This window comes from Phoenix dactylifera, chromosome 4 (assembly GCF_051530095.1).
Source record: "Phoenix dactylifera cultivar Ajwa chromosome 4, Ajwa_hap1_PhDact_Kaust_v1.1, whole genome shotgun sequence".
In the NCBI taxonomy this organism is placed as follows: Eukaryota; Viridiplantae; Streptophyta; class Magnoliopsida; order Arecales; family Arecaceae; genus Phoenix; species Phoenix dactylifera.
The window spans coordinates 46,879,643-46,905,008 of NC_143193.1; the positions used below are offsets into that span (position 1 = coordinate 46,879,643).

The 25,366-nt window shown below is 39.0% G+C and overlaps 3 protein-coding genes and 1 long non-coding RNA gene across 7 annotated transcripts; 2 read left to right on the forward strand and 2 right to left on the reverse strand.

The window, feature by feature from the left end:
* The first annotated feature begins 2,691 nt into the window (after positions 1–2,691).
* LOC103714522 (glycosyltransferase family protein) lies at positions 2,692–9,480 on the forward strand. 3 transcript variants are annotated; one of them, XM_088720147.2, is made up of 13 exons: positions 2,695–2,899; positions 4,484–4,560; positions 5,178–5,252; positions 5,377–5,452; positions 5,540–5,612; positions 5,695–5,746; positions 5,833–5,894; positions 6,139–6,202; positions 6,516–6,573; positions 6,663–6,749; positions 8,236–8,329; positions 8,879–8,961; positions 9,358–9,480. In XM_088720147.2, exons 1-12 carry the CDS (start codon positions 2,802–2,804, stop codon positions 8,915–8,917), a joined length of 855 nt encoding a protein of 284 aa, XP_088576273.2. In that variant the 5' UTR covers positions 2,695–2,801; the 3' UTR covers positions 8,918–8,961; positions 9,358–9,480. The 3 variants fall into 3 exon arrangements, with proteins under 3 accessions (XP_026663415.3, XP_088576273.2, XP_008800023.2); XM_026807614.4 differs by lacking the exon at positions 8,879–8,961 and having other exon boundaries at positions 2,692–2,899; XM_008801801.6 differs by lacking the exons at positions 5,178–5,252; positions 8,879–8,961 and having other exon boundaries at positions 2,704–2,899.
* Positions 9,481–11,219: 1,739 nt separating this feature from the next.
* Positions 11,220–12,334, reverse strand: GUN4 (protein GENOMES UNCOUPLED 4). Its single transcript, XM_008801817.6, has one exon. It carries the CDS (start codon positions 12,271–12,273, stop codon positions 11,425–11,427), a length of 849 nt encoding a protein of 282 aa, XP_008800039.2. The 5' UTR covers positions 12,274–12,334; the 3' UTR covers positions 11,220–11,424.
* An 881-nt stretch (positions 12,335–13,215) lies between these two features.
* LOC113463237 (uncharacterized) lies at positions 13,216–17,709 on the forward strand. 2 transcript variants are annotated; one of them, XR_005514884.2, is made up of 3 exons: positions 13,250–14,199; positions 16,207–16,338; positions 16,712–17,709. It is a non-coding gene; the product is annotated as an uncharacterized LOC113463237 (long non-coding RNA). The 2 variants fall into 2 exon arrangements; XR_003387125.4 differs by having other exon boundaries at positions 13,216–14,199; positions 16,207–17,709.
* A 1,859-nt stretch (positions 17,710–19,568) lies between these two features.
* CR4 (crinkly4) lies at positions 19,569–23,700 on the reverse strand. Its single transcript, XM_008801842.5, has one exon. The coding sequence runs from the start codon at positions 22,701–22,703 to the stop codon at positions 19,989–19,991; it is 2,715 nt and encodes a 904-aa protein (XP_008800064.3). The 5' UTR covers positions 22,704–23,700; the 3' UTR covers positions 19,569–19,988.
* Positions 23,701–25,366: the final 1,666 nt, after the last annotated feature.

The following is a 25,366-nucleotide window of genomic DNA, read 5'->3' on the forward strand; positions in this document are numbered from 1 at the left end:
ATGAATGTTATCTCTTTGGAATCCTCTATGAGTGTAGAATGTTAGGTAAAAATTTCATCAAATTTGGAGTCTGGAAAGTGGATCAAACCCGGGATGAAGTAACCGGCTGTCGGTCCGGGTTACTGTTCATCCGGGTGGAAAATAAGGGATTTCATGCTATAATAGAGTATTAAGCCTAGATCAAGCTAAAAGGAACCTTGTACTCATGCAAAGGAGTCCCTAATACACATAAATGGTGAGTTAATTAATTAAAAAGGAAAAGAAGAAAGAAAAGAAAAGATTTAGGGAACAGGGGAGTTGAATCAATTAAAGTTTCCTATGTTATAATTGGCACGTAGATTATAGCCCTTGATACAAGACTAAATGTATTGTAAATGCATGTCACAGTTGGGCAAAAAGCTAGGGAACAAGAGGAAGAAGTTCCCCACTGCCTGCTGTAGATTTTTGGAGGCGTATCAGGGCTGTGCCAGATTGACAGGTGAGTGGGAGCCATGTACTTTGCACCATGAGCATTCTTAATTCATTTTCATGAATGTCGCCAAGTGTGAATTGATTCCACTTGAGCATATTGATTGATATTGTAGTAGATTCCTCTATAATCTTGATTCTCTATGCTTGATTATTCTGTACATGCATTTGAAGGAACATTGAGAGGAATTACGAGGGGTTGATGAGTAATCAAATTGATTCCGAATTGTGAAATGATTTCTTTTGTAAATTGATTTCATTTCCTATATTTCAAAGACTTATGAGTGGTAGCCTTGATTATACTCTTTTATGAGTAATTAAATTGGTTCCAAATTGTGAAATAACTTCTTTTGTAAATTGATTTCATTTCCTCCATTTCAAAGATTTGTAGAGCCTTTTTAGTGGTATATTGAGTTGTATTGCACTTCCTTGACCCTCACTCCTAACCCTGATGTTAGTTTATGATTGGGTCATGATCGAGTGAGTGGTAATCTTGATTATACTCCTTTTTAGTAGAGTATTGGGAGGGTGCATTATGGCATTTATGCATGGCTTGGCAGTATCTGCAGGACACCTATAGTCGATGGGGTTGAACATCGGCCTTTGTGCACATAGTAGCCTTCTGGGTGGGCGGAGCCCAGTCCCTTCCTAGGGGGGGACACGGCCCTAGGCGTAGGATCGGCCGGTCCTACGACTTATATTCTGCTTGCCGCCGGGCATAGTAAGACCCCGCGAGGTGCAGTATGGCTTTCCGCGGATGTAGAATTCCCGCGAGGTGCCGTTTAGTATGTAGATGTGAAATGGATTTCTGTTCTGGATACTGGCCAGCATTTATATGATCAGTGTGGTGTCTTATCCTGCATATGCATGTGACAGTAGGGAGTTGTTGCTGGTTCGCCTGGGGCGTAAAACCCACCTCCTGATAGCTGTCTAGCATTTATGTTATCGGTATGGTGTCTTATCCTGCATATGCATGTGACAGTAGGGAGTTGTTGCTGGTTCGCCTGGGGCGTAAAACCCACCTCCCGACAGCTGTCTAGCATTTATGTTATCGGTATGGTGTCTTATCCTGCATATGCATGTGACAGTAGGGAGTTGTTGCTGGTTCGCCTGGGGCGTAAAACCCACCTCCCGACAGCTGTCTAGTGATGATTTCAGCATATTGACACCTGATTTGTATGTTCCAGCATTATGATCTGTTGAGCATATTCATGAGTAGCATATATGTTTGCTTGATTATTCCATATATGCTTCAGATGAGTTGATATTGATTGTGGTAATATTGATGATTTATTCCATATTCTCTATGTTGAGTTCATGTTCATGTTGTTATTGATCTTGAGATTTCATCTCGAGCCATGATTATATTCTGTCTCATGTGCATAGTACTCTCTACTCCACTCACTGAGTATTTATATACTCACTCCCCAGTTTGGTGTTTTTGATTGCAGGGCAGGTATTGTATAGAGAAGAGCAGGATTAGTGGTTGCCTGCTAGCTGTGCCGCTCCATAGTATAGTATAGTATAGTATAGTATAATGTAGATAGAGGTTTATCCCCTTTTGGTGTATTATAAACCTTCTATTGTATATAGTGTATAGTTACAGTCATAGATCCTGTTGTGGATATGGGTTTGACCATGGATGGATTGGGAAGCAGGTATATATATGTGTGCAGATCAGTTGTGTGCCTGTGATAATGTATTGCTATATATTGTCCAGGTTTATATGTGACAGATTATGTGATTGCTGCTCTGACAGGTAGTGTGTTATATGTATTGAGATAATCCTGACAGGTCACCATAGGAAAGGTGATCATTTTGTGCATGCATCATGCCAAAATTTTTCAGAATTTATGGATGATTGATAGGTAGTAGGGTTCTACGTGGTGGCTGGTGGCCTTATGCCTACCCGCACCCTAGGACCGTCGCGACGGCCCGCCGGGAACGGGGCGGGGGTCGTGACAGATGGTATACATGTAAATATCAATTTGGAGAGGATATTCATGAAAAATTCGATATTTAGGAGAGTATTCATGCAAAAAAACTCTATTCATTATTTTATTTACCATAAGGGAATATATGTAAGAATGCATTTGCTATAATTGTTCTAACACCGGCAACCAGTTGCCGAGACTAGTTCAAAATTGATATTCCAATGTTTCAAACAAATCCCCCTATCGAATGTACTTATTACAGATAACTCCCTTAAACCATCGCCTCCGCCGACGGATTTCCCTTTCTCCCTTGTAGAAGGGAAAAATTACCCAAAACCCCAAATCTCTTGCTTTCGGAGCCCTAAGCCCCAACCCGCTCTCCTCGAATCGCATCTCCAAATGGGGAAATCTTGTCGCGATCTCCTCCCAGATGCTCTCTTTCCGATCCTTTGGATCCTCATTGCCTTCGTTTTTCCGTCCAAAATCTCCGGAATCCGGTGAGTGGATCGCCATCTCCTTCTCTACCTCTTTATTTCACCCCCTCGTTCTGTCCTTGCTTTGTTTCAAGCGCTGAAATCTGTGAAGAGGTGTTTCCGAACCGCGGCGGCAAAAGTGAAATTTTATGGAATGTTGTGGAATCTTGTGTTAGTTTTGGGGTCAAAGTTCGTATTTTGGTAGAAAGATTGAACCTAGGGTCTAGAGGATGGGAATTCGCATCATGGTTTAACGAGAAAGAAAAATCTATTCATAAGCTGATCCAGTCTCCATTCATGGACCTCACCCGTCGTTGTGAATGCCATAGTGATCAAAGTTATTGTTAGAACTTTGATTTTTATAAGTCTTTTTGACTTGGAAGAAGGCCCTGAAACAAAGAGAGGATTACCAATACGAAAGGATATTAGTGGGAAAAATAGTACTGCCTGAGAAATGTGGTGAGTTTAGAGCATATATTAGTATTAGATGCTGGATTGGATTGCTTGTGCGTTACAAATTATGCACAACTTGCAGGTCAAAGACAGAGGAATGAATAATGCCCTTTTTTCTTTTGTTTTGCATTGCTTCTCAAGATAAATATGCAATTCAGCCAACAAAAGCTTGCATGATGACAAGTGCTGATACTTAATGTTGAGCATCTTGGTGGATATATAGCTACAAGATCTGTGGAAGAAATGTGTTTGAGTGTAAGTTCATACAGTAAGTTCGATCTTGGAACATTATACTGTTACTTAGCTTAAGACTTTTATTAGTAATTAATGTTGGAACTCCCACACAAGTATATACAGTGAGTAATATGAAGATAAAAGACAGAGAAGCAAGGCCCTTTCTCTTCCATTCTTTTTACATACCTCTCAAGATAAATAAGTATATCGGCCAACAAAAGCTTTTGGAATAACAACTGCTGCTATTTGATGTTGAACACCTTGGTGGATATATGGTTACCTGATCAGTATAAGAATTGTAGTTGAGAGTAAGTTCCTAGTCTTCTATATTTGTCTTTCCAACAAACTTTAACCTGCCTTTCTTGCGATATTTTACTATTACTGTCACATGATTTTCTCTTTTATACACATCTTAGTCTAGGTAGAAATCTTCAGAGACACATTCCTACAATATATGTTTCAATGAATAAACAGACCGTGTGCACATTAAGAAGCAGGACTCCTAATGACCTGAGAGACACAGTAGCTTTTCCTTGATGCTTCTATACAATAATTTACACATTGAAGCAGCAAATTTTATTGTTTAAGGTTTTATAGTGCTGAAATGAATTGTGCAACTGCGGTCTTTCAATTTTAATTCTTGTACTTATGCTAACTTAGTCAATGTAACCTGCAATCTTTCTACATGTGGTTTTTTTGGATTTTTATGCTCCCATTTCTCAGTCATCTTCTTCCAGGGTCTTGAAGTTTCAATAATTGCACGAGAAAAGAATTAATAGTATACATATTATAATTAAGTGATTTCTCCAATTGCATGTTGGATCCCCTTCATTTTTTATCACAACATGATAATACAAGAAAAAGATTTTATTATAATACAGAAACAGGTTTCTGTTGAAAATTTTAGTTTAATTTTTTCAGGAAGGACATTGGTCTTCCAGAGAACCGTGTGTGCAGGAATACTATTCAAGGGCGATACTTACTATCAGATGATAATGGTAAAGCTCCAACTTTGTACTGCTCTCACTGTTTATATTGTGCAATAATTATGGGCGCCAGCAGGGAAAAGAAGCACCTGTGAACTATGCACATATACATGTACACGTTAAGCATATGTTAATTAGGGCTATCAATGAGCCGAGCAGCTCGAGCTTGGGTTGAGAAAAGCTCAAATCAATATTGGTTCAAATCCAAATAATCAAGCTTGAACCAACAAGATGTGCTTGAATTTAATTTCTAGCCAAGCCAAAATTGACCAGGCTCATCCCGATATGGCTCAAAAATATTATATATATATATATATATTCTATATTATATAGATAATAAACCATTTGATCGAGACTTCGACTACTATATTTTTGGTTCTTTGAATCAATTAATTGTTAATTATATTATATTATATGGATAATGGATCGTTGGGTTAAGACTTAATTAGTAATTTTTAATACTTTGAAACAATTAATTGTTAAGCCAATCTTGAACTAAGTTTGATTCAAGCGCAGATTTATTTGAGCCTAATGTAGGATTATCGAACTGTTCAATTAGACTCATTTTTGCCGATTTGAAACTCAAATGGAGCTTGCAAGAATAGTAAACAAGTCTAGCTTGATTTCAGAGTTCAAGCTTGAAATTAATTTCAAAGCAAGTTTGATCAGATGCAAGCTCAATGAAGCTCAGCTCAAGTACACCTGTAATGTTCATACATACAAATTGTTTGGCTATGATTGTCGTTTTATAGGAAAATTATTAGTATTGGTTTTGCACCATGACTTATCCATTCAACAACTGTTTTTAATCAACTTATAATCTTGCAGGCTATGTATGTACTGCCCTTTCAGTTGATTCATTGTCTCGCTGCTGTCCTGAAATAGGGCAGCGATTTTCTTGTCAGTGAGTTTTTTGGCTATGAGCTGATATTTGACATGACCATCTGGACTGAAATAGAGAACTTGCTGAATTAGGCATTTGATTTTTCAGTGGGTGCAACCTTGTTTCACAGTGCTGCAATTCATATGAGCATTGTGTATCGTGCTGCTTAGATCCATCCAGGGTATTCTCTTTAATTCAAAATTCACACTGCTACCATTAAAAATTTGAGGCCTTTGTTTGAACACGCTCAGTCCTTTTTGCAGACAATGGAAGATCTTGCGCTGAAAGTGAAGATAGCCAAACCAATTACTGCAGGTTGTATACACATTTAGAACTCCTCTTTGCTGAGAGGAGGCCTTTTATCATCATTAATTCATGTTTTCCACCTTGTCTTCTTTCAGGCACTTATGCTAGTGTTTTTGATTTCTGTGCTGGAAGGTGCCGTCATAATTCTGCAAGTGTGGTATGTATTTTGCTTTCCATGAATACTCTTTTCGTTCTTTTTTTCTCAAAAAGTTATGGATCTTTTAAAGCTTATCTCATGATTTTTGTGGGGATAAAAGCACAACTATATGATTAAGGGATTGCATGTGTTTTCTTGTTTCTAGCTGGACAACCTTGCTTGGAATAATTATGCTATGTAGGCATATCAAATATTGAATTAGGATCTTGTAAATTGTTTCCTTAAAGTGATATAAATATTTCAGGTTCATGAGAATGCATATGCAAGTGACTTTCATCACTGCTTTTCTTTGCAGTCAAATTTTTCAGGTAACTCACTATAATCTATTTCTTCTTCCAGTCTTCAACAATAATACAGCACTTGGTGTTTGACATTATGTATATAAAAAATATGCATGAACTTAGATAAAGAATATGCCTACAATTATGAGCAATTATCTTTTTGTATCTGATCATGTTAGTATTAAATGTTCTTCCCTTGAATGTATCTGAGAGTCCCTATCATCTTCTTTGACCCACATAAGCCCAAGTTTTTTTTTTTTGCTTGTACCTTATTGTTATTATGGGTATTGGATAGAATTATTATCTTTTAGCAGTTATTTTTTTGCATGTTTGACATCAGGGATAATGGAACTAAGTTCTGAAGCAAGGCTGACAGGCATTGATATTGTCATTGGAAAGTAAGAGTCTTTCTGACAATTTTTATTACCGTAACATATAGTGACAGCAACATTTGGGAAATTTGCTAACAACCTCACATGAAAGGCAGGCAGGGGGAATCCTGTAATTCAGCATGCAGGTCGAAGAAGCAATCATGTGTTCCAAACAGGCTTCTTGTGCTTAATAAATGTGAATTGTAAGTTTCTGATCCTAGAAAAAATATCACAATTTCTGATTATTTTATTGATTTTTCCCCCAAACACCATCACAATGTTATTTACAACGAATTGCAGAAAAGTGTGTAAAAATAGAAGTTTAAAAGAAAATACTTTAATTATTAAGTTTTGAGAAGTCTCTATTCAGTTCCTGTACGTCTCCAACGATGCATTTTTTTCTTTTTAAAATAAGCAACTAGAAAAATGTCATTCTGTTATCTTGTTTATAATCTTAAACTTTTGGGCGAGTTTGGTTGTTGTTTGCTTTTTTTTTTTTTTTTCTTTTCTGTTGCAATCTAGTGGATCTTAAGACATTCCTGTCTTTGGGTGTCTTATGGTGGACTAGAGCAAGTGTAGAGCATAATTACCTTCTTTTCAATCTAATGGATCTTAAGGCATGCCTGTCTTTGGGTGTCTTATAGTTGATTAGAGCAAGTGTAGAGCATATTTACCTAATTTAGCTCGTGATAATGTAGCAGTTTAGTGGTGGCTGGCTATGGATCAGACTTAGAGATTTATTCTCATAAAGAAATTAGCAATTTGCGATATCTTAGAACTTTCCTTGTTTCTTAATCTTCCCTTATTTTCTTAGATGTTTGCATTGGTGTTATTGCTATAATCTTAAATATTATATTGGGTGATCAAACTTCATTGTCAAAAGTGATATAAACATGGAATTCCAATTCATCCTTAAAGCAAATGTGAGTTGTCGAGTTGGGTTTGAAGGTCCAAGTATGGTGACCCCTAAGGATAAAGTTGAACATGGTAGCCATTGCAAGATCTCAATTATAACGTTAGGCTATTATGAGAAAATTCATGATTCATGCCTTGTGTGAAAAGTAAGGTAACAAATTTTCGTTGTAATAGTTATCATCTTAAATATTGGATTGTGTGACCAAACTTCATCATCAAAAATAATATAAACATGGAATTCAAGTTCGTCCCGAAAGCAAATGTGATATATTAAGCTGGGTTTGAACTCAGTGAGTAAATGATCAAATAACTATCAGTGAGTTCTAATTTTTGTGATCTCTAATGGATAAAACTGAAATGGCAGCCACTGAAAGATCACAATAATAATTACTACGAGAATATTCACAGTTCATGCCTTATCTGAAAAGTATGGTAACAAATTTTCGTAGAGAGTCAGATTGATATATAACTTTCTTGTAATGCATTGGAATGCTAGACATCTGCAATTCAGAACACCACCAACAGTTAGCTTTAATATATGATAGACAATAGATTCCAGTAATAGAGTTTGTTGCCTAAAATGATTAAAGTTTCTGGCATCTTTCGTATGTTTATCAAATTTTATCTATATTTTTATAAAAAACTAGTATTTAGATATATGCTTTTCGATGGAGTGCCTTACAGTTATAGTTGATGCTATCACTGTGCATGATATATTTGGGCCTCTGTGACTAGATGATATTGACAAGAATAGCACTTGCTGTTTCTATTTAGTCTGCAGAGATATATGAGCTGCAAGGGTGGATGTTTTTCTAGCATTGGAGCAGATCAACCTGCTGAAGTTGTTGATGATGCACCGAAGGATGTGGTATAGTTTCTTTTCCATTTTTTTAATGCATAATCTGAGTCACCTTTATAGCATTTCATTGTTCTCTCGGTATGGGCCCACACACTTGAGCAGCTTATTTAATGGAGAAGAGCTTTCTAAAATATGAAGTACTAAATGAATTTCTGTGCTACTGGCATATATAGAGACTATCAAGATCTGACTCTTGAAAATAGGATTGCAAACAAAATCTTAATTTATAATATGTTAGTCATGGTTCTTTTTGTATGATTTATATGGGGCAAATAGATGGAAAAAAATAACTAAAAGATATGTGTTATGAAATTCGTATGACAAAATTATCTCCTTTGTTTCTTGATCAATGAATAAGGTTTGCTTATTAAGAAAGCAAGTACCAATCCCTGACACAAGCCTATGACATTGTAGAACAAATTTTAATTGTGGATCATTGCCGTAGGCAAGCTTTCTACTTCAAGTTAAATGAATGAAATAGTTTGCCTGAGTACTTAGGAATTAAATACTCTCTACTAGCATACTTAGCACGCGAAGATTATTATATGCTGACTGCAGGCTTGCGAACTCCTGGGTTGCAGATATGAGATATGTTAGGATTATCTAAGGGCTTAAAATGTATCATCCATACTTCAAAAATGGTAGGTTTTACCAAATCTTTTGATCATGTAATGTTTCTATTAACTTATCATATAGTGTGTTTTAGTAGCACATTATAAATTGGAAGATCAGGTACTCTAATTGTTGGCATTTTTTGCATTTGTTTTATAATTATGATGCGAAATATCGATCCCAACTTTTTAATTCACTTTGCTGGCACATCTTATGTTCTTGTGAAAAGGCGTATAATGCATCAGTTGCCTTATCAACTGCAAATTTTTTCCTTTCCTTTAGCCTTGCATACTTGTAAATTACTATTTTTTAGACTCAACTGCTTATATCTATCTTTTGCTTGTTAAGAATGTTCGGGAGTGAGAACATATAAAGCACGTTACCGTAAAATGTTCGTTGAGCTTCTTTTCTCTTTGGCTTTCCAGAATCCAGGGGCATGCTTGTTTACACAAAGGGAGGCCATGCTTACATGCGATGGTTCACATCAACATACAAGGAGACTTTGCCCGTGTGCATGACATGCGATGCACTGTGACAAGGTTGAGCATGTGAGTTTACATGCTTGTGCATACCAGGTTTTGCTTTCTGGCACACATTTTTCTTTATTCTTATATATAAAAAACTTAGAATGAAGTTTCTTTCAAGAAGGCTGGCTGCCTTAACAAGTAGATAGTTTGTTAGACCAAATAAAAAAATATGGCTGATTAAAAGGGACAAGAAGTTCAAGCAATCTGCCACCATTTTGGTGGTGCGCGACTAAGTAGTGAATGTTTAACTAGAGCTTGTATATATTATAATTTGGTTTTTCTTCCCTTGAATGGAAGCTGCCTATATTCTCTCACAATCCTGAGGTTTCTTGGTCACTAAAACTCAACGATTTTTTATGGATTCTAGCATCCTTGAATAGGAGTGGGATCAACGGCTTCCTCCATGCCCTCCCAACTTCTTCAGTCTTTCTTTGCCCCTTCACTTGGTAAATGCCTCAGGCCTTCGAGATATCATGCGGAAAGGGTAGCCAGGAGTCTAAACAGCACCCTCAGGAAACTTCTTCCAAAAAATGCATCAATTTTCTAATTTGGCAGTGGCAGCAATCCCTTTGATTGCATCAAACCTGTGCATTATATGTAATGGAAATCACAGCGTACTAACTGTAGATTAACTTTTTTTTTTCTTTTTTTTTATGTGCAGCAAAAAAATTTAGGAGATATTTTGACAACAATTGGTCAAACAGAAGGAGCCTCGAGGTGAACATGCTCCACGCAACATTACTGGTGTAAATGCCAATCCACATGTTTAAATCTCTTGCAGAAAACACAGTGCTTCTTCGTTGCATGTAACAAAATCATCAAGGCAAACCTCTATTCCACCATGCAATTGCCAACATGGGATTAAGAAGGAAGGCAGAATTGTTTTTTTGTATCATATCATACTCACTGTATGGAAAATGTTGAATGGGCACCAATCTTAAATACCAGTTACGTGAACAGTATCTGGAGTGCTACGAAGATTCGTTCTGCATCAGTATTTGTCTTCGTGCTCAGAATCCATCATGTCAATGTTGTGAATGCTTCCAAGGAATATACTTTGTAAACCTTAGCATATCCTTAAACTTATCCCGACCCGGTTTTTTGTGAACTGCCGGGATAAAAATGGGTAATAAATCCGTTCGTCCGTGTGCTTTCTCTACGCTTTCATCAGGAATAAGCACAGTAGTACGACAGGAACATTTATCACGGTCTTTATCCCTTGACCTCTGAGTTGCAGCTTATTCGGCCCCCGACAACCTCACATTTTTTTTTTTTTTTTTTTTTTTTGAAAAACGGCAAATTCATATAGCTCTAGCTTGAGTACATCCAGCCAAATCCAAAGAAAGTAAAGAGTACAAAAGGGTGGGAATATCAGCTACAGATGTCCAAAGAAACTCCCCGGAGTGCCGGGCGACGTAGGAGGTGACCCAGTCAGCTGCTCTGTTCGCCTTTTGGTACACATGTGCTGTCCGAAAAACATCCATCTTCTGAGCAAAACTCCGGGTCTCTAGGATGAGCGGGTGACCGTCACCGTGTCTATCCGCACCCCGAATCCAATCGATCACCGCAGAAGAATCCCTCTCGAGGTGCACCCGCACAGCGCCGAGGACCCTCGTCACGTAGGATAAGCCCTCACAAGTCACAACCTCACATCTTTGTGAACAAGACTTTCCCTCATTAGTATGGAGTGTTTATCCCTTGACCTCTGAGTTGCAACCTATCCGGCTCACAAGTATAGAGACAAAAAAAGAAGCCTAAGATGACGCTAAGAACTCTGTAATTGGATGACATTTTATGTATTAATACTTCATGCAACATGCAACAACCCATTAACAGCCAGCAAAGTTCTCCCATGATCCATGTTTAAGAGAACGAAAATACCAAAAAGAAAGGAAATGGAAATAATTAGACAGCCATGGAAGGCTTATTTAAAATAAAATAGGCTGCCGACCTTCAAAACCATGTTTAAAAGGAGTAATCTGGTTTGAAGGTTTTTGTATTGCTCAGAGGCTTGGGCCTCTCCTTCTCCACATCCTTCTCACCACCTTCACCTTCTTTCTCCTCCTCCTCCTCCTCCTCTAAACTCTCCTCCTCAAAAGCAGGGTGCGTCAATATACGAGCAAGAAGCTGAGTCCCTCTCAAAGCATTGGTCAGTGGGAGGTGGCCTTCAGGAGTATCATCTTTGAGCTCCCAGATGAACTCATCCGGGAAGGCCCTGTACGTGTACTGCTCCACCTCGGTGTCGAGGCGCTTCATCCAGCCGACGCGGATGAAGAAGCGGCTGAAGTCGCGGCGGGACTTCTCCCATATCCGGCGCTGCACGCTGTAGCCGAAGCGGTCGGAGCTGTGGAGGCGCCACAGCCGGTCGATGGCCTGGAGGTCGGCGGCGTCGATGAACTGGACCTCGGAGAAGAAGACGTAGCCGCGCTTCTGCGCGGCGTCGCCTGCGAGGGCGATGAGGAGGCGCCGCGTCTCCTCGTCGGCCTGCCGGAAGTCGCTTGCCTCGAGGTGACGGGCGATGACAGCGAAGGAGGAGGAGGAGGAGGTGGTGGTGGTGGGAGTGATAGGAGAGGATGGGGTGGTGGTGATGGAGGAGGAAGAGAGGTTGGAGAGGAGTTTGGTTGGGGTGGTGGCGGGTTTGAGGAAGAGGGAAGAGTCAGGGGTGGAGGTAAAGGAGTGGTGGTGGGGATGAAAAAGGGATTGGAGGGAGGTGGTGGCCATGGAGAGAGGGCGCGAGGGGAGATAGGAGGGATAAGGTATTTGCGGGATTGAGTGGAGAATGATGTAGTTTATGGATGTGGGGGATGGAGGCATGGAGATGGGGGGACATCTAGGACTGGTGGAAAGGAGGCTTTTGATTGGTGGGATTTGGGTGAGGCTGGATCCTCTCCCGCTGCTTGACATGGTTGGACAAGTTTATCTCTTTTTCTTTCTCAATATTTCTAATTATTAATAAATTTCTTACTGCCAATTGGTGGATGGGATGCCTCCCCTTATTTGACATGAAAAACATTGGAAAGAAACACTGACAATTGATGGATGTCTTATCGTGGTCTTCAATCAGAAAGTTAACATGCAGATTATTGAGTGTTCATTAGTATATATTAGTTAACTAATCTCAAAAAGAAAAAAAAGTGGATATATAATTTCTTTTTGCATTCCATGCTCAATAATATAACAGTATTGCGGATAAGGTCTTCCCTTATCACTTTCTACAAATCCGTATAAAAAATATCAATTTAATTTGCAAAAAGTTGCATATGTTAGCCTTTCATCGTCCTGATGAACTGCAATCTCTAGTTAAGTCAATCATGTGTAATTAGATATTTTATTTCTAGTTAGCTTCAACTAGGTTCTATAAAATATGAAAATAGAAGCGAAACAACTAGGAGCCCCACTCTAGCTTTTTTTAAGGTGAATTTCGATGGCAGTATTGCTGGAGAAGGAAGTAGGAGGTATGGCTTTGTCATCAAGGACCACAATGTCAGGCTTGTAGTGACCAGGGGCCGGTAGATCTTCAACACTTTTGTTATTGAAGTTGAGCTTAGAGCTATGTGGGAGGACATTTTCTATGCGAGGCATGCCCTACATACGGCCGACTGAATAGCCTCTTTTGTGGCTCAATATTTTAGAGGTTTTTTTTAGGAGAACTAAACGGCTATTTTTTTTTTCTTTATTATTTTTTTTGATTTTATTAATTGCACTCATGTAAGTACGTGTTGCAGGAGGTGCTGCTATACTTAAAAAAAATAAAAATAAATAAATTTTTTTTATAAAAAAAACTAGGACTTCACCTCATGTTCAAGTTGGCTTCCATCCCTTTCTTTCTCGACCCAACGCCCTCCTAAACCCTACCACTCACTGTTTTCCCCTAAAAACCACCCTCCCACAAAGACCAAGCCCTCAAGCCCTCCTTCCGCCGCCTCCTCTCCGACCTCTCTGCCATTCTCGATACACCCACCACCCCTCCTCAACCTCATTGCCGGCGTGTTCCTCGATTGGATGGTCCCCGTCACCAACTCTCTCGAGATCTTTTCATGGTGTCCTCCACACTCCGGCCCCTTCGCCATGTTCATTTATATTTATATTTGGAGCCATTTGTCCCACCTCACCGCCGAAAGCCGAACAAATTCCCCTTCCTGGACCTCCTCGGCATCGCCATTACTTGCTCTTTGCCACCTCTCCCGATCACCGCAACTTAGTTATTTTGTCCACAAGCAAGTCGTCCACTACGATGAAATCTGATCGATGTGATAAATTCCAGCTTAGCAGCTATATTTAGAAATCAATTTTAAAAAATTATTGATATCAGAGGGTGGCTCGGTGCAGAGTTTTTGATCCAATAGCCCCAGCGGGGTTTACCAGCTAGTGGCTCCGGCGAAGACATCAGAAGCAAGAACGAAAGGGTTTAGGGTTTCTTGGGATTATGTACTTCTTTTGAAACCCTAGGTTGAGTAATGTGGAAAGCTAGAGTGGGAGGAGTTGACCGTTGGTGAAGCTAGAGTGGGAGGAGTTGACCGTTGGTGAAGCTAGTATGAGATTGGGAGGAGTGAGGCGGGAGCTGCGAGTGAAAAGAAATAAGAGTGGCCGATGAAGGGCTCCATCGAAGGACCAGGATCTTCTTTCTGAGGAGCTAACTGCATTGTTTCTATACCCAAGTGTGCCAAGCTACAGATTGTACCACAGAAGGGTTTGTCCAAGAAGGTTGCTGATCAACTCATCTCTCTGCTTCTTGATCAGGTTATACAGAACTGTTGGTTCATAAAAAAACTTGTCTTTTTTCTTCTTAAATGTGAGGAACATATAGTTGTGCTTTGCTTGATACGAACAGCATGCTATTGATTGGCTTCAACCTAATTGTTCTGCACGTCAGACCCTGTAGATTGATATTTGGCGTGGAAAATATTAGTTCTTAGCTATATTTTTTTTTCTTGACCAATTAAAGTTAGATCAACTAGCACAAGATCTGATTGAAATGTGTTGGTAAAGATTTCACCTGATCTTCTTCCACATGATGTGAGTAAAAAATGTATGAGAGAGAAGAGTAGAGATTAGAGAGATATCTTAGGAGAGAAGAAGATAGAAGAGATTCAATGCTCTATGGAGAGGAGAACAACTTCAATATATTCCTGTCATCGATATTTATCTTGCTATTGCGAGGAATAATGTTGTATGGTCTGTTGTTGAGCTGTCTCTTGTGCTTTGCAATTCCCAGCTCATTTCCATCTTTATAGTTCTAATTCCTTGTCCGTGCTTTCCGTTTGGATAGTCAAATCCTCTGGACAATATTTAGACAATACATGTTGAATTCAACCCAGACACAGCCTATTCTCATCCATATTATAAGGTCATAGATTGTAATAAATCATAATCATAATTATAATTATCAAGCCTTTTCCAAACTATGTAGGGTCAGCTTTAGGGATCTTAGTTATTGACATATTTTATGACAGGTTATCAACATGATATCAACCCTTCACCTTTCTAATCTGGGGGGACTGGCCATGGGGGTATTATGTAATATATCGTCATTGAATGAGAAAAAATGTTAAGACACGGTTAAAGAAGAAAGAGGAAACAAAGAAGGTGAAGGGAAACACAGAAAGATAGGCATCTCTGGCTGCTAGATATGAGAGTGAAAAGAGAGGCAGGACGAGGGATATAAACTGGCATATATATATAATACACATACAGAGAGAGAGAGAGAGAGAGAGAGATTCTGTTTCAAATTTTTAGATAGATAGTCCACTAGTTATGCCTTTTCCTTCATGTCAGGTCAAGAAACTGGCATATCTTTCTCCGCATTGTAGTTGCTCTCCTTGGTGGCCTCGTGAGGAATGCTATATATTCTTTTTGTTTCAGTTTTTCTTTTTTTCTTCTTTCTTGAGGGGGGCATAGTTTTGTATATCCATAAGCAGGTAAGGAGCAACCTCCAATCAGCCTATGCACTGGACCACTGATTTGTTTCCTGATCTTTTCTAGCTTGTTTGGGCTGATACTAGCATTGTAGTTATTATAGATTGTGCTGGGTTTATGCCCCTACCTAAAACAAAAAAAAGGGGAAGAAGAGGAAAGAGAAACTGGTAAGCATTGGATTATCTTCTGAAATAAGTAACTTGTCAAGGTATTGGACAGGTTGAAAAGGCAGGTTATAATTCTTACTCAAGATCTGTCAGGCTAGGCCAAAGAGGGAGGGAAGGGAGAGAGTGCGAGACAAGGAGGGAGAGCACGGGGAGGTTGGAGGTCCCGGTCCCATAGGAAGGGGGGGAAAGACCTCATGAGCTCCTTTTATCCCTTCCTGCGAGGATCTGGACCTGCAGCCTCCCAGCATTCTCCTCATATCCTTCCAGATCTACTATATTGCTAAACGGGCCCTTTGCTTTTACTTGAAAGCTATCAGTTTCTATGACTATTGATTAGTTGTTTATTGCCAATGCTGTATTGGCTATTTATCAATTGGTGAACTTGCTTTTTGTATCAACTTTTTTGAAGCATTAAGAATTGTAATTTTGGATGATTAGTTCCAATTTATATTTTGTAGTGAAGATGATTGTTACTGGTTAACTATATTACAGTATGGTTTGTCCTCAGGTAGACGAGTTTCCTTAAAATATCCATTTGCTTCTTATTTTTGCCTAATTTCTTCTTCACAATGTATGTTTATAAATAATACTTAAATATTTTTGGTTGTGGCATATCTTACCTTACCTCTTTATTCATTATGTTACCATGTCCTTCTTTGCCCAGGTTCGTCATCTTTATCTAAAGAAAGAGGAGGTCACTAAAGGGGATGTTGTCAAGTTTCTAACAGAGACAACTGCACCCAGGGATCTCGCAATTTGGACTTGACTGTGTTCATTTTCTAGCGTTAGTTATCAGGTTAATTCTTAAACTATCTTAAATTTGGCGCAGAATGGGTTTAGTGTGTTTTGTTCAATCCTAGATTATTTTTGTTTCTGCAGTTTTTTTTCTAATTTTTTTCAGTCTCTTAGAATTCATAGTTAAATTACCTCTTGAAATCATACACCAGTATAAAGTCAAAAGCTTCTGTATCATGTCATGACAGGATGGTGTACTAGCTAGTTATCTTTAATGCATGGTGACAGGTAATGTGTCACTTTAAAATCTTACACCTGATGAACATTTTATGTAACATGTATTTTATCTGCATTGCCTATAAGGGTTAAAGGGAGTTAGTTGAGATGGGAAATTAAGCTTAAAAATAGAAGATAACAACTGTATTGTTTTGCAGTTTCTTCTGAAAAAGACTGCCTCCACAACTTTGTTCTGGACCCACAGCAGAACATTGTTAGCAATTTTGATGAATGTTGTTGCCATTCATGCTGAACAGCTAGAGGATGGATGAAGCCCAAACATACTTTACTGATCCATTCTTAATATCAATCGAAAGTGAGATATATAGTTGTAGTAGCACATTTTAAAGAAGTTTAAAAGAAAATGTGGAGTTTTGAATCTCTAGAAGGATAGTACTTTGATATCATAGATTGATGATTCTGCATTTGGGTTTTTTTTTAGTTGCTTACAGGTTCTAAGACATTGCCTATGCAACAGCCTTTATCTCTTTTTTTTTTCAATTTTCGAGTGCAATTTAATTATGTTCAAGAACTGATTTCAGGATTCATCAAGGGGCAATCACTTTTATGTGCTTTATATAAATTCAATGCTCCATAGTGCAGCCCTTATTTTTTGTGACACATGGTGGTTATTTGCCACCATCTAGGAATGAACAGGGGACCTCCTATGGAGAGTAAGGTGCCAACCAGCTAACAGCTGTTAACTATAATGCAGATATTTTAATACCAGAAATTTTCAGTCACTGCAGCCTAAATTGTGTTATTTCTCCTTTCTTTCGGGGAAGTTTTAGGTTGTTGATCTAAAATTATAGTTGTAGTTGTAAGCGCCGGAGAACGTCCGAGGGATGTTGCAAAGGGGAAGGAATTCTTCAGGGACTTAACTGTCTTGTGATGAGTAATATTTAGCTAGATCATTTTTGTACATTGTTGCTTCTTCTGGGTACTTTTTTCATGTGATTTTTATAGTAGACATTCTTTTTGTAATCTTAGATGCAATAAATCAGCACCTGACTGTACAAGGAAATGTAGTTTAGAATTTTGATACAGAGAAATAATGTAAATGAGGTGCAAGTTTGTTGTATTCAAACCAGTATTCTTAAAACTTTAGGGTGATAGATGATATATTCTGCATAATATTAGTGATCCTGCTTTTATATCTTCAACACTTTATGCAGTTCACAGATCTCTCTCTCTCTCTCTCTCTCTCTCTCTCTCTCTCTCTGTTTTTTGATAAGAACTTTTTTAAATTTTCAGTGCAATAAAATGGAAGCTGCCAGTTAGAGAAATACAGTCGTTCGTTATGTGGATAAAAGAAAGCAGCTTGTGATGAATTAATTGATAATTCCCTTAAATTTTCTACACAAGAGGGTTCGCGCCATTTTTTTTTAATCCAAGAAAATCACTTTACACTTGCAAGATACAACTCTTGCTCCAACTTATACTGGCCACGACCTAAGAAGGACAGAGCTGTGATTCATAAACATATGGTCCAGTTTTAAAATTAAAGCCAACGGATAAGAGCGCTCGAAATCTAAATAGTTATAATGTTTTATTGATGAGCTTCATAGTTGTTAAGTGCAACAATTTTTATAGTTTAGTCGTAGTGCAATGATCTTGTAAACTTATGGTCCATACTTCCTAACTTTTATTAATTATTATTATTTTTTATGAATAATTTTATTTTCCCTTTTTTTTAAATCACCAAATTTTATGCTGAATTCTGTTCATCTAAAATCCGTCATTTAACAATATTTTTATTTTTGAAGACATTTTTTTGGCAGTTCGATTTTCCCTGGTTTGGTCCTGACAATATTTTTTTATAAATAAAATTTATTTCTATATTATTAAGAATCACTAATTTTTATTACTAAATTCTTTTTTTCTAAAACTCATCATTTTTTAATGATTTTTATTTTTCTAAATTCACTGATTATTATTAATATTTTTCTGCAGAATCTATGAACCTTCTAAATATTGTGCAAATAATCCAACTACAGCCCTTGTACGACTTTTTCTAATTTTCCAATTTCCGTATTACTATGGATTTTTTTCCCCCAAGCTACTTCTTCTATGAATTATTTCTTTATCAAAATCTTGTAAATGTTTCCAATACATTTGCAAATCACCCTTCCAGCACCTGATCTCACTTTAATATTTTTAATGAATTCTACTTTCCAAAGCCACCAAAAATGGTTTTGAATGTAATGCAAAGTTACAAATGCGACATTACTTTTTCATTTTCCAGCTATTCCCAAGAAATCTTTTCTACTGTTTTATTTGGTTTATTTTTCTAAATCCACCTTATTGGTTCAAACATTCTTATGACCACCCACCAGTCACTGCTTGTAGATTTTTTTCTGTTTCCATTTTGCAATTGTTCCAATCAAACTCTTCTGTTTTTTTTCCCCCAGAAATCTAAGCAATGTTTCCATACCAAAACTCATCCCTCCACACCTCAACAATCTACATGAAGCTGAATGGTGGATACTTGGTGTCAATGTCCATATTGTTTTTTTTTTCCTTGGTAACTAATATGCATAATATCTTTCCCCTCATACTTCTCAGGTTACAACTATTAACCTCCTTTGTCCAATTATTCTAACAAAGCTCCCATTTTTCTTGGTAGAAACCCAATCCATCCCATAACAATTCATACAAGAACATCATGGCTCAAGAACAATCACCAACTCCTTTTTTTCTTTCCTAAGGATATCTGCCTCATTAATCATGATCTTTCCAACGGTACGCATCCGTGCCCATCTGTTAGTTAGAAACATGCACCAAAAAGAGCATAAACAGAAATAGACACTTCTACACCAAACTGGAGAAGATCCCAACTCACAGACAAACAGCCAGTTTACATAAAACATCCTGAAAGATACTTACCATCGCTTCAAACCAGTGTTCAACAACCACTGTTTAGATGCAGCTTCTAGAATGCAGAGAGGGCCAAAAAAAACTAAGAAAGATATTATACACTTGTGTGCATGGACAGAATTAATTCAAATCAGAAAATTTACCAAAAGCAAAATCTAATTGATGAGATTGGAACATATACAAACATGACATCTGATTGCAATCAATTTCGGTGCAAATATAATTGACCTGCTATATAGGGGAAAGACAAATAAACAATGCCCTCTAATGTTTTTCAATAGAAGCTGGAAAACAAAGCTGAAAGCATGGATATTTATGCCATAACCATGAGCAGCCAAGAGTTTCGACAATAGCATTCAAAGTGCAATCAGATGCAGCAACCGAACACCGCAAGGATTGGATTGAGCAATACGCACATCATTTTCTTGCTAAAACAGCTTATCAATGAGCCGGACCGTCCTCCAGAATTGAAATTCGAAAACCACATCGTTATGGAAATGTTTAAATGACCCTTAGATTGATAATTGAAGTTTCATTCTTTCAGACACTGTCATACCATTAAAAGTTGTGCTGCAAGAAAAGATCCTCCTGTGGTGATGCTGGCCCAATCTCTTCCTCCAAGCACCTCAGACCATCTCCTGCTCCACCATTTGCCAAACTCCTGCCTTCCAAGTTCTTCATATCCACATCCCCTTCAGACACTGATGACTTCCTCCGCTGCGACGACGTCACACTTGGAAATGTTATCCATGAAGGAGCTCTGTACTCAAACCTCTGGTCCTCAGCATCAGCAGTATCATTCTCTGAACATGACTGGTTTGAAGATCTCTGGGAAGCCTTTTTGTGCAGCCTACTGCTCCCTAACACCACCTCAGTAGGCAAAATCGGTTGCTCAATGCATGGGCTTCCCATCAGCAGAGCAAGAGCTCTCTCTAAGGAGGTTGTCACCTTATCCATTGAAGGCCTGTCCTTTCCCCTCATTCTTACACACTTGCATGCTATGGACGCAATTTTCTTAAGAGCCTCAAGGTCTGCAGGAGGTTTCAGGACTGGATCCAGTAATGTTGAGATATCTCCAGCTTTGATCAGTGGTACTGCCCATTCTACTATATTGCCTTCTTCATACTGCATATCAATAGCTTTCCTGCCGCTTAAAATTTCTAGAAGAAGAACTCCAAAACTATAGACATCAGACTTTGTCGTCAGGTAGTGAAGTCGGTAGTATTCAGGGTCGAGATAGCCAAGAGTTCCAGCAGGGAGTTCAGACAATGGGGCACTACTATCATCTGGGGCGAACAAAGAAAGGCCAAAATCAGCAACACGAGCATTATGTTCCTCGTCGATCAAAATGTTTGAAGATTTGATGTCCCTATGAATTACCGGCGGGCAAGCATATCCATGCAAGTACTCTATCCCCCGTGCAGCTTGGACGGCAATGGTGACCCGACGAACCCAACCCAACTGCTCTTTTAGAGTAGGGTCCTTACCATGGAGGTGCTGGTACAAGGACCCATGAGCCATGTACTCATATACTAGAAGCCTCTCACCACCTTCTTCACAGTAGCCAAGCAAGTTGAGCAAATGGGCATGGTTTAATCTTGAAAGGAGGTCGAGCTCAGTGTGGAATTCCTTAGAGTTTTTCTTCACATCAGATGCCTTTATGGCTCGCTTAACTGCAACAAGAGTTCCATCCTTCAGGATCCCTTTGAAAACATACGAGAAACTGCCTTTCCCTACAATTGATTCTTCACTGAATCCCCCTGTAGCTTTTTCCAGCTCCTCATAAGCAAACATCCGAGCCCTCCTAATCTTCAGCTCCTCCATGTGGGGTCTAACTTTTACCGACTCCTTATGGAAAGAATATGTGCAGCTCCTTGCAGTCTTCAATTCAGAATCCGAACATTTACAATTCCTCAATTTATATCGAACATAAAGACATGCAATTAACATAACCGAGGTTACCGCGATCGCAGCCAAGACAAGCTCCCCTAAAATGAAAGGCATTTGAAGAGATACAACTTTCCGGTTCTTGGATTTCTTTCCTGAATAGCAGAAAGGCGAGCATTCTGCCGAGGCGCAGCTGGAACAGTTGAATCGACACGCTCGGTCGGATGTCAAGTTGCAGGGCGTAGACTGATACATGCCTTCAGGGCACCCAACACTGCATGGCAAGCAAACTCTCGAATTCGCCGGCTTACAAATCTTCACCCTGAAACTCACATGGCTAAATTCATAGTACCCCGGGCCGCAAGGATTAGAAGCACAGATTCCAGGCGACACTGCGATCGGCAACGACCAGGGACCGCTGGTGCCCCAGCAAAGCGGCCTCAGCAAGGTCTCTGCAAGGACACCACAAGTGAAGTAGTCCCCAGCTGCAATCTCATACACCTTTGACTCTTTGGGTGGGGGAACACTATTCTGGATCTTAAACCCCCAGCAGACCACTCCATGATCAAGGCTCTTTATCCCACATGCATGAAACCTCCCACCAACCACAGAAACCATAGGATACATTGGCACCATATTGACATCCCCCTGGCCCAAAACATCTGAAGACGACTGCTGCATTTCCAAGCTCCTCCCCCAGCAAAAGACCTGAGAATTCTCTAAGATCCCACACACATGAAACCCACCAGCTGAGATTGATTGGAACCTCATATTCCTTGGGGTCAGGCCTATGACACTGCTCCCGGTATCGTCGCCCCAGCAGAATGCCGTCCGATTGCGGGCAAACAGCCCGCAGTTGAACACCGAGCCGGCAGTTATCGCCGCAATGCCGCCCCTGAACTCATGGGAGGCAGTCATGTTGTAGCCCCAGCAATCAACCAAAGAAATGCCCCTATAAGTTCCCTTGCCGGTCTTTCGAAGGGCGCAGAGATGGTTGTCGCCGGCGCTTATCTCAGAGTAGGACACACCTTCCACCATAGGCTGAGGCACGCCCATCTTCACATAGATGTTGCTCCCCCAACAGTAAGGTTGGCTGGTGTCCAACTGAAGCCCACAGACAAAGCTATCACCAGAAGTGAGACCAAGGAGGGGAAGTCTGAAAGGGGCACCATAGACTACAGAAGCATCAGCACCAAAGCAGGTGACCATGTGAGACCCATCTGAGTTCAGACCACAGAAGACTGGGCCATTCTCACCATAGGAGACAGCAATGGAGGACATGGACCCAAGGCCTGAAACATCCAACCTTTTTGAGCCACCAATTAACACCAAGATGAGAACTTGAACCAAAAAGCTACTCCTTTTGGACTTCATTTTCGACATCATAAGGATGGAACTCAGATGAGTCTTCAACCCCCACTTTCAAGAAGTTGCTCTGGCACTCAACTTACATCCGTAAAAAACCAAGACTAAAATGTGGAAGGATAGCAAAATCCCTTCAAAAATCATAACTTGAAAAGTATCCAATCTGTTGTCATTCACACCTTATAACCCCCAAATGAGATATCAAAAAAATCAAAAAGTCTCTCTCTCTCTCTCTCTCTCTCTCTCTCTCTCTCTCTCTTCTTTCAGGGAAAGGAATTCACCAATAGAAGAGTTCAAAGTCCAGATGAGAATATCCCCCTGTTTCCCTCTCTCATATTTTTCAGAAAGAAAGATATTCCATGGGAAAAATACTCCATGCAGCGAGAGTAATAGATGAAAACAGAATCAAACCTGGAATGTTGAATTTCTGATCACAAAAAATCTTCCAAGATCAAGCCTTTCAAGAACAACCCTTTCCATTCTGCCTGTTTTCTAAACACACAACTGCCAAATATCTTTTCAGAATCTAAATGGCCCGGCAAAGAAGGAAGGTGGCCACCTCTTACAGCTTCTCTATTCCAGCTTCCACCTCCAAAGGATGGTAGAGAGGAGTCTGTTAAAGAACTGAATCAACTCCTCCAGACAAGAGTAAAATTGGAGTGATGAACTATGACGAAGGCACAGAATTCTCTGCGATACCTGGACGTCGTCTTAAGATCTTATTGGAGAGATGGAGTGAAGGAAGGCCATGGGAGAATGGGAGAACAAACAGGGGAAGAAAGGAGAACAAAGACAAAAGCTAACAGGGCAAGAAGATAGATGGGGTGGTGGGGTGGTGGGGGAAGAGAGAGAGAGAGAAAGAGTTGGGAGCAGTGAATGCATTAAATTCGAGTTCTTGGTTGGAGGCATGTGTAGGTGGGGATTGTTAAAGGTAATTAAATGCTATATGTTTTTATGCCTAGAGCCCTGCACTCTTGTCCATCAATTCGAACTCTCCTACAAAATGAGTGCACCTTTCCTTTCTCCTGCTGTCTTATATCACTTGGTATACATGAGGAGGGTTTCTCCTGTTTTCTCTTATTTAGTAGTTCTACTGTGAATAATTTTAGTGGTGGTCTTGGTTTTATTTCTAAGAACTTCCTACACATATGACAATCTAGATTCACTCCTCCCTATTGTTTATCTAGTCTTACACTTATTAATTAAAAAGTTTACTAAAGAATGATCATTCCTATAATTTTGTGGGACCTACTAGTCTCTATTGTAAGAGGTGGATCTAGGTCCTAATCACCTAGATCTAGAACCCTACCACATAATTTGGAGAATGATCTAGATTGACTATTGCATACATGCACCTTAGAATGACATTGTAGTTATACAGTCAAAATCCTTATATAAGGCGAAAATCTAGACTATAAGCATGCACTTATATGATGGCTAATAAGGTGGTGATTGAATGTTCTCGCAGGCCTAATGATCCGAGAGATTTATCATGTTTACAATTTTATGTCAGTGATTTTTTCATTTATTTCAATCTGGAGCTTCATCCAAATATCATACCTGCAGTTTAATCATAGTCCTTATTTGTTACGATCAGCAATGATTGGGTTTTTCTGGTCGGCATACTAATGTGAGCCTCCAAAAAATAACTTATGATCTAATTTTAAACATGTTGCAATTGCTGCATGGTATTGCAGTAGATCAAGAAGAATTTGCGGCGATAATGTCATGTCTAATTCTATTGATTTCCTACTTTAATTCACTCACCTTTTACAAAAATGCATTCAATATTACAATGAGGAAAATTTAGTGCTGCACACCAACTTCAGTAACTCAATCATCCAATTCAATAAATATAAACAATACTATCAACCAGTATACCTTTGAAAGCTAAGCAAGGATGTAGGGTTTAGATTCCAGTTAGAGAGAGTGTGAAAGAGTAGGTATAGAGTGGAAAGATAGAGATTAGCCTCTTCTAATATCCATTCACAGAAAGAACAAAATATACAACCACATTTGCAAGCGAAGGCAGTAAATTTGATAATTTTATATTTATTTGAAAATAGATTAGTATTTTTTTCTATGAAAGAAGTACTAATAATAAAAACTAGCATGCATGTCTCCAACAAAAAGCTAAAATTATAACTGATAGAAATCTAAAATTAATATTTCTGTTTTTAACAGAAGAACTATTTTTATACAGTGACTTGACAGTCTTCTTTTCTCACCTTTTTAGCCCAAATCTATTATGATAAAAGATAATTTATAAATCAGAGAAGGAAAGTATTTACTCATGAAAACATGTGAATCAACAAAAATAAAAACAAGAAGTTGATTAATATCTTACCTTTGCTTCCTATTTTCTATATTCTTTTCCACTTTATTTGTCCCTTATTTGTCTCTAATTTACTCTTGAGTTCTCCACCCATTCGCTGCAGAGGAGCCTTGGAGTCTCCAAAGTCTAAAGTTGCTGTGGTGCTGTCATTGTTGCAGATGGCTTGCTTTGTTTCTCCCAATGCAAGCCATCTGGACTTTTTTGACTTCGTAGAGAAGGTAAGAACGGGCCAAAAGTGCTTTTCCATGGTCCCACCCTTGAGGCTGCCCCTCTTCTGTCCAACAACTTAAATTCCAGTCCCTGCTTTGCCTGCTATTTGTTAATCAGGGTCTGTTTGATGCATTAATTT